Raw genomic sequence first — 9979 nt, 5'->3', positions numbered from 1 at the left:
GATTATCGACTCCATTATTGTTGAACACATCACCAGTTATATGATCTGCACACACAACCACTCATGGGTTAGTGGTATATTAGGTAAGGTGTGTGCAGTTTGCTCTTCCAATGCTCTGCTAGTCCACTCATGGGTAGCGTGACGTAGCGTGGTAGCACGATAGAGATCTCTCCTCTAGACTGACTCAAGGAGATGAGAGCATTGCGCTCACCCACTCTGTTTGGGGTAGGAGGATAGGTGCACTCCGACAACATCCTATCCACTCGGTCACTCAGGAGCAGTGATGGCAGAGTGCACAGTTATCATAGCCCTACCCACTCGGTCTCACCATCATGTGTGAGATGGCTGACTGGCATCAGGGGTGACACATGTCATTTTACACCATTTTGCATGATTGCATTTATTACTTATGATTACTGCATATTGGTTGCTGCATTTTGGTGGTTGTATATGTTTGACATGCATACAGGTGACATTGTGTACCTAGTCTGACGACCCTTATATTCCGGATAGAAGGTCTTGGTGAGTACAGTTTTCTTCAACCCTTTCCAATCTACATTTCCTATTTTTGTTCAGGAAATTGTACTGCAGGATTATTACTATTAATTATAACTTATTATGCATGTCTATCTGGTATCCGGTGAGTTGTTGAACTCACATTGTTGATATATTATTATTTCAGGCTACAGGTAGATATTGTGGAGTCGCTTGGAGTATTTTATCTGCCGGTTCTACGTCACATCCGAAGACCGGTTTTTTGGTTTCTTTAGTACTTTATTTAGTTTATGTATTCGGTGTACTTAGCTTTGTATATTCCGGATTTGTTTTTGGATTGTCGTGATGTGGTGTCTTGTATTGTTTTGTTGTGTGATGTAAGTCTAGCCAGCTAGCAGTCTTGTTTTTGGTTTATAATGGTTTTCTGTCATTTTTCGCTATGTTTTTTGTTTTTAGTATAGTCGAGTGGGATATTAGATATATATATAACTGCGTGGTTGCATTTTTTTGTGTTACAACCGAGTGAGCTAAATATAAACTGTATGGTTGTGTATATATTCCAGCTGTGTGTGGCTGATGTATATCTGCGGATGTAGAAATGATTCAGATTGTGTGTGGCTGATGTATATCTGCGGATGTAGAAATGATTCAGATTGTCATTGGTACAGGGGAGATGCTGCCGAATTTTCCTCTAGTTGGGACTTCTCGGGGTGTGACACCGTTGTAACAGTTATTGCATAGTAACTGCTACAAGTTGTAGTAGCTACTGCATAGTAACTGTTATAACGTTGTATCATCATTGCCACAATAATTTTTTGCATGTAATAATAGGAAAGGGAAAATAAAATATCATTTTAATTTAAAAAGAAAGAAATAAAAGTTATTGTATATAGATAAGAGAGAGATTAAAAAATAGATTTTAATCATGTCAGATAATCCACGTCGAATTTTGCTTACGATCGCGTACAAAACGTCGCTAATGTTTTCATATCTCAGGTCTCATGTCATGCGAGGACAGATCCTCTAGTCTAGAATTTTCTGAACCATAAGAAGTCATATTCGTTCATTATATTGGATGGATGAACTGAACCCTACCTATTATTTAATCCATTTAACTAATGAATAAATAAAGGATTAAGACTAATCTAGAAATCCGGTACCAGAGATCCCTGTCTCATGTCATGCGATGGCTCTAGTGGGGGTGGTCCCCTATCACTGCAAAAGGATGGCTGTCAATTTATGAGAAATCAAAATAAGTATTTCTGAGTACCGTAGATACTGTGCCGGTGGTACGTGAAAGCAGCCTTAAGCAGGCACGAAGTGTTGGAGACAAATGAAAAAGAAATCAATTTTAAACACAAATTCATTCATTGAATCGCCTCAAACGTCAACTCAATTCCGGTCGAATCAGATTTTCATACATTGCTTTGAAGCATAAAGATCATCTATCCATTAATTAGCCATTGGACAATCCAACAAAAATTATTCTCCGTTTTTTTAAGCAAATCGTTGAAGAGCCTCTGCCATGCTTATGTAATTTATTGTTTTTTTTAACGTTCTTGTTTGAAAAAAAAAATAAGACAATTTATCAAAAGATCTAGGTAGATTTTTAAATTTATAAAAAAGTATATGTTAGTTTATTATTTATTAAAGGGTGCATTTTTTCACCGTTGTTCTTTCCATTCTACCGTTCTAATAAATTTTACTGATTTTCTTTTTTATTTTTGATAATTTATCAAAAGATGTATGTAAGTTTTCAAATTTATCAAAAGGTACATGCTATTTTGTTATTTATCAAAGGACGTACCTTTTTATAGTGATCTTCTCATTCTACCCTCCTGATAAATTTTACTATTTTTTTTTTTCTCTGTCATTTCTCTCTCTTCTCTTTCTTCCTATGCATTCAACAATTATTCTCTTTCCTCTATTTTTTTTCTTTCCTCTCTTTTACACGCTGATTCTTCTAAAAATATTTTAACACCCTTGAGAAGCCAAAATAAATAATAGATAGCATATTTGAACTCATTACAACCTCAGAAATCCATAGGAACTGAAATTGGTGCAGTCGGAGCTCTCTAAATCCATCAGTAGGGTCAAAACTCACTGATAAACTTAGGGAGCTCTGATTACACTCATTTCAGTTCCTAAGGATTTTTGGGATTACAATGAGTTTAAATATACTATCCATTATTTATTTCGTCTTCTCAAGGGTGTTAAAATATAAAAAGAAGGAATCGTCGAAATTATCCACATTGGATCTGATATGGAATCATATAATGGTCAACTTAGAGAATTTTTGTAATTCTATCTAATTATATTTTAACACTCCTGATAAGTCGAAATAAACATTGGATAACATATTTGAACTCCTTGCAACTTAAGAAATTCACATGAACTGAAATAGGCACAATCGGAGTCTTCTAAGTCCATCAGTGGGTCTTGACCAAAACCCACTAATGGACTTAGAGAGCTCCGATTGCATCAATTTCAGTTTCTGTAGATTTCTAGGGTTGCAAGAAGTTCAAATATGCTATCCATTATTTATTTTAACTTCTCGGGGTATTAAAATATAATAAGAAAGAATTATAAAAATATTAGACCTAGTGTAGGCTTGATATGGAATCGTATCAGGTTCAACGTGGAGAATTTTAGCGATTTTTTCTTATTATATTTTAACACTCTTGAGAAGTGTAAATAAACAATGAATAGCATATTAAACTCCTTATAATCTCAGACATCCATAGGAACTAAAATGAGTGCAATCGGAGCTCTCTAGGTCCATCAGTGAGTTTTGGTCAAAACACACTGATAGATCTAGAGAGCTCCAATTGCATCCATTTTCGTTCTTGTTGATTTCTGGAGTTGCAAGGAGTTCAAATATACTATTCAATGTTTATTTTGACTTCTCGAGAGTGTTAAAATATTATAAAAAAGAATCGCTAAAATTCTGCATGTTGGGTCTGATATGATTCCATATCAGAGCTACATTGGGCTTGATATGATTCATATCAGACTCAACATGGAGATGCTTGGCGATTCTTCCTTATTACATTTTAACACCTCCAAGAAGTCAAAATAAACACTAGATAGCATATTTGAACTCCTTGCAACCCCAGAAATCCGCAGGAACTTAAATGAGTACAATTAGAGCTCTTTAGGTCAAAATCCATTGATAGATTTAGAGAGCTCTAGTTGCATCCATTTCAGTTTTTGTAGATATCTGGACTTGCAAGGAGTTCAGATATGATATACATTATTTATTTTGACTTCTCGAGGGTATTAAAATATTTTTAGAAGAATCAGCGTGTAAAAGAGAGAAAAGAAAAAAAGAGAACAAAAAGAGAAAGAGAATGGATGTTGCATGCATATGAGGAAAGAGAAGACAGAGAAATGACAGATAAAATGAAAAAGAAAGGTAGTACAATTTATTAGAAGGGTAGAATGGGAAGAGTTATTTTAATAAATAATAAGGTAATATATATCTTTTGATAAATTTAAAAATTTATAGGTGGGTAAATTGCCGAAAAAAAAAACTAAAAGATGCGTTATCCTCTAATCGAGAGAAGCGAATAAAAGAAATGAATAAAGCAATCCAGAAATTAGGGGTTATCCAAGTGCAATGCATTAATGTGCAGAGTTTGAGTTAGATGTTAACGTTTTCTGGCCGTATAAACTTCATTATACCAATTCGTGCAGTGGGACTAGGAGAAGACAGCCCAATTAAATGCAAATAATTAACTTGAAGCAATCTATTTATATATCTAACTTTTTTTTATACTTCTTAAAGATAAAATCTTATTAATCAGGAGCTTTAAAAAACTAAATCAGCATTTTGTTGATTATGATAATCGCCCCCGCTGCCGCCCAGGTATACACTCGTTAGATGACACCATAAAGTACTCCATGAATTTATCAATTAAAAACTAACATATTTATTGGTAAGAGTTAGATGTTTGCATTGCTATTCTGTAATTTTTGACAGTTTAATTTTATGTTTTATATATCTAGATTAATTTATGAAATCTTAGATCATCAGGCGTTTCAGCAAAAATATATTCATAAAAATATTTCAATGATCTCATCGATGACAACTTTAAAAATTATCTGAAACCTAAGTCGTAATTTTGGAATAATCATGCACTTAATCAATGCTGGGAATAGAGGACAATGACAACGATGTCCTATCAGCGCAATGAGCGTTAAGAATTAATATTATCGTCTGAGTTGACTATAAGAAGAACTTGTTGCTCTACATTCTATATAATTTTTTTAGTTTTAAAAAAAAAAATCCCTTTGAATGAAGACCACAACTGTTTGTTAAGCTTAAAAAATATTTTCCTGGTCTATTGATCCTTTATCTTTGAGATAAATTCATGGCGAAATATCCAAATTACTGACAGAAAATTAATATTAATATAAAACTGGAACAATACAGGTTGACATTAGAGTTTTTTTTGGAAGAGAACTGAAAGCGACAAGCAATATCCCTTCTAAGTTTAGATTGACTAGAGATAGTTTGTTGCAGTTAATTGCTGATTTTTATTAACTTCCTTCCTGCCAATATCGCGGACTCAGTGAGGATCGTCTCCGCCGCTGCGCTGCTAGAAGTCGACGTAGTTTATAAACTCTTCATCGCCGAGCAGAGCCGCCATTGTCTCCGGCGCCAGGCAGACTTCCAAATCCACACTTCCGCCTCCCTTACGGCCCGGGAAAGCAGACATCTTTCCGTCGAACTTGTTGGCCCGGCCGCTCCGCACCGCGGCAGGCGTCCCCCACCCGAAATCGTTCCCCTGGTACATGGGAAAGCGGTGGGAGCTGCCCATGGTCAGCCCCGCGCCGTCCGGGTTCCCCAGCGGGAAGCACCGCGGCGCGGCCTCCCACTCTTTAACTCCGTGCAGCACCGCTTCGTTGGTGTGCGCCGCCACACCGCGGTGCAGCAGCACCGCCACCCACCGGAGATCCCGTTCCACCACCTCCCCAACAACCGCCCGCGTCGGGATGCTCTGTATCGCGTTCCCGAAGTAGTTCGCCGCCACTGGAGGCGACACTCGGCGCCGGCAATTGACCGCCATACGGAACGTCGTCGTCGCCTCCGGCGACAGCCGCTTTCGTGCCCGCGTCACCGACCTCCACACCAGTGCGCAAAGCGACTGGAACGATGAGATCTCTTCCGATTCACCATCCGCCATTTTCCGATCGTGCACTTGCTTCGTGAGAATTTCGGCTGTCAAATTACCGCCGCCGTGGCGATTGACGCGGCCGTTCACCCTCGATTTGATCTCCAGAATTGCCTCACGGCTGAAGCGGAAGATGCGCTCCCGAATTGGCGCATCCACTGGGAATGTCACCTCGGGGCCATGCCCTCCGGGGAACCGCAGCACTGCCTTCGACTCACCGAAGTAGTTGCGTCGGAAGTCCGGCGGCGCGGGGTCCCCACCGCGGCAGAGCTCCGCCCACGCGTTGAAGAAGTTCCAGAACGAGGTGCCGTCCACGACGGCATGGTTGACGACGGCGCCCAGGAAGACGGCTCCATCACCGAGCTCAGTGAGCTGGAAAGCAGCGAGCGGGAGGAAGTGGCCGTGGAAGCTGACAGCGCCGTCAAGAGGGAAAAGAGCCTTGACCGCAGTAGGCACGTCAGAAAACGAGGGTAGAAGATTGGAAAGGGAAAGGGACGGAGCAGAAGCGTAGGCGAAGTCGGCGCCAGCGTCGTTGCAGACAACGACGATACGGCCGTCGGGAAGGGTGGAGAGGCGGCCGGCGAGTGCGGGGAAGAGGGAGAGAGCGCGGGCCAGCGAGGAAACAAGGAGGGAGCAGAGGGCGGGAATGGGCATCGAAGGAGCAGTAAAAAAGAGGCCTTTTTGGATGTAATGGCACGACAACATCGGGAGGTCCGACACCGACAGCCGGAGCTCGCCGAGCACCGATGCGCGATCGGGGAACACCGTGGACTTCGATACCACGTTAACAGGACCAGTTTCAGCTGCTCCAGCAACCATGGATAGGGAAGGTAAGGTTGAATTTGGGCTAATTGCAATGACAACAGGGGAGGCAGGACGGGAAACGGTAGCCATGGCGATCAAATACAGTCACAGCCCAACGCCTACCGCTTCTGCTCGACTGAGGGAAAGTTGAAGCAGGGGAAGGCTTATAAAGGAGCGAGGAGGGAGGAGGGCGGCTAATGGTGCATGCATTTGGCTAGTCATCTTGTACTTTAAACCAATCAATTGATTGGAGTTGGACATAAATGAACAGCAGTGATTTGGGGAATTGAATGATATCTCCATCTCGCAACGCCACGTATAATATTCGAGCTGCTACAAATTCCTATCGTTTGGATTAGTTGTCAGGGGAACAATATTTAATTCTCCAGCTCAATCCTATTTATAGCTACTGCATTTGTATTTTGACCCAATCCAGTCCCGGGACCGACCAGTTGAGCTTAAATGTATTAAATGGTGGCATTTGCTCAGAGAGACGCCGACCAAAATTGGGACACTGAAAGGATGGTGGCTCTGCAACACGTTTCGAATGGGTCAAGTGCAAGTTCAGTAATCTAACTGGTGATCAGATGAAGACAGCTCGGAGTTGGATTTTATCTCTCTCTCTTCTTTCGTAGTTTGGCCATCTTCTCTTATTCCGAAGTGAATGTTTCATGGCTGATAATTCTATCAGCACATTTTTGTGCTGATTATTTGATTATATATCATGATGATTGTTGTATATATTCTATTATTTGATATATTTTAATATCAGATATTATCTCTTATTTCATTATTATGAAGATTATGAGAGACAGTTTAAAAAAAAGATCTTCTTCATTGATCAAGTACATGAATATATCTAAAGTCATTCAAATTCCATTAATGTTCTATTGTTCTATTGTTTATCTTCTTCTCCATTTCGCTCAATTATTATTTTGACTTGAATGTCGGAGATTTTTAACTAAAGATCTCTCTTATTCTTGTTCTAACATTCTCATTTGCTTTGTTTGTGAAATGCAAAGCTCTATAGCTCCCACTCCAGATCCATAGTACCCAGTTCGAAATCTCACCTTCGTTAATATCCCAACCACCTCACCTCACTGGCCCCTCCGTCCACGCAACTTCCGGACTCCGGACTGAATCCTATGGCATAATGGAATTACTTACAAATATAAGTTAGAGTAAAGGTCGTAACAAATCATTTAGTAGAACGTCAAAAGTTTAGAATAATAAATACACAAAAGAAACCCTAAAAAAACCCCACTAGTGATTTTGCGTAGCAACAACAATACTAATGCAATTAATATATGTGAAGATAAAAAAACATAAAGTGAATGCAGTACAGATCTCTCGAATTTATCCATCCATACGTTGACTTCAACCATCATCAGCTCAAAGTATCTCAATAGAGACGTTGATCATGCATGCGGCATGCCACACCAAATGCTGAAAAAACTTTTAAAATAATTTTAATAAATAAAAATAACTTCTACTTTAAAACAATGTTTTAAATATATTTTTATATTTTTTATTTTCAATTTTATAAATTTTTATCTATTTTTATTTTTTTTTATTTTTAAATACGACCTATTGGTCTAAACCTAAGTTGATATAATTTGATGCAGTCACACCCCTTAATCCCCTTAATCTCATGTGGTATGGGGTGTTATCACATGAGGTCTTGGAATCGAAATTCGGCGTGATCGAACATAATTTCCCTAATGTTTTGGTTATTTGCACTAATGGCTAGTAGCCACCCGTAATTTACCTTCTTCGTGTTGACCTAGGGACGGGTTGACGGAGGCATTGAGGTGAGCAAGTCGCCTTTTTTGTCACATTGAATCATCGACTATTCGACACAATTGATTTCGGCCCATTCACCTCAGCTAGCTCGTCTAATCCAATTAACTTGTTCGAATTATTTAGCTCCTCTAATATGATCGACGCATGCAATACTATATATTAGCAGCTCACTTGCAAAGAACCAAATACACCATGGAGGTATTACAGATTACAGATTACAGATTACGTCAACTAAAAACAATGCACCAATTTGGATCTCCAAAATAAAATAAATACAAACTTAAGAATTGTAGATGTATGAATGGAACGAAATTGAGATTGTCGGTCCATCCAAGTCAATGGCTCAATTAACATGCATATGTATATATATTGCTGTTTCCAGGAAGCATTGAGGAAGATTCATGAATCTTTCTGTTCTGTCTCCCAAGAATCTCTCCGGGTCCGGTGCTCTGCACTCGCCATGTACCCTCCAAATAGTCTATGTCCACCTCCTCAATTCAGAAGGCCGGGAAGACAACTGTCTTTATAATAATTTAATAAGAAAAGAAGACGGGGATCGAAATGGGACAGTTCTAAAACCCTCAAGTTACAGCACATTGTGAGTTTGTGGCAGGAGGTTTCTTCGGTTGCGCTTAAGGTATTATTTATTTAATTGATAGGTTAAATCGACAAAGTTCACGCGAGGAGATTAAAATCGCGACGTCAACTAGGTTTGCCATTTTTACAAAGTCCAGTTGACAAGTTTAAAGTTCTCTGTTCCTGCACGCGCATATGTCGGTTGCGCTCTTAAGGATTCATGGGACGGCGATGTATTTTAACTACTGGAAGATCTTTCCAGCTATCGCATGAGCAGAACTGCATGTCCAGCAGTGGCTCACCCACCGTCCAATTATCATCACAGTCAATCTCCATCTTTCTCCACTCAGCGCTTGTAATACAGCATTCTCTTGTAAAACAATTAACTGAGGATCGCTTCTAGAAAGGCCATTGGCACAAGTGTATTGATCATTAGTTCTCTCAATTGTTCAATCCTTCAGCCACTAGGGGAACTAACTCGTAAACCCTCTAAATTTCACCATAGGATTGGAGGACCAACAATAAGAGGTCATTCTTGCAAGGACTTATCTATTAGGCAAGGCAAGCAAACCTGGATTTGTCAACACTAGAGAACATATCTAGCCAGGAAACTCTCAGGAGGAGACACCAAGTGGATGAACTGCTCAACATCATAATAAATTGATCATCTCCATTACAATTGTAAAGTCAATATAAGAAAGCATATCCATCTCTTAGGAGAGGACACCAAGTGGATGAACTCTCAACATCATAATGAATTGACCATCTCCATTACAATTGCAAAGTCAAATATAAAAAAGGCATACATACTCATAGATGTGACTAGTTTGATAAATGTGATTTATCGAAATATTACCTCACCGAATTCTTTGATGATTACAATTACCCTCTAACAACCATTAATTTGTACGACACAAATGGGATTAAATCCTCTATAACAATAATCAGGTCAATGTTCTTAGTCATCGACCTGCCATCATGGTGGTAAGAGGTCCCGAGAGTCCCACACGACTGGTCCCACAGAATCGATTGACCCAACATCATGATTCATGGGTTAAGGGTCGCAGAGGAACCTAGACTGACCTATGCTTGGTCAAACAAATCCAAATGGTACAATACTGTTC

The 9979-nt window shown here is 39.5% G+C and overlaps 1 protein-coding gene across 1 annotated transcript; it reads right to left on the bottom strand.

The window, feature by feature from the left end:
* Positions 1–4877: 4877 nt before the first annotated feature.
* LOC122020105 (uncharacterized acetyltransferase At3g50280-like) lies at positions 4878–6627 on the bottom strand. The gene has a single exon (XM_042577871.1). The coding sequence runs from the start codon at positions 6564–6566 to the stop codon at positions 5097–5099; it is 1470 nt and encodes a 489-aa protein (XP_042433805.1). The 5' UTR covers positions 6567–6627; the 3' UTR covers positions 4878–5096.
* Positions 6628–9979: the final 3352 nt, after the last annotated feature.

Source organism: Zingiber officinale, chromosome 1A, assembly GCF_018446385.1.
Source record: "Zingiber officinale cultivar Zhangliang chromosome 1A, Zo_v1.1, whole genome shotgun sequence".
Classification (NCBI taxonomy): Eukaryota; Viridiplantae; Streptophyta; class Magnoliopsida; order Zingiberales; family Zingiberaceae; genus Zingiber; species Zingiber officinale.
Note: the sequence above shows the minus strand (reverse complement) of the source record. Positions and strands in the feature narration are given on the sequence as shown.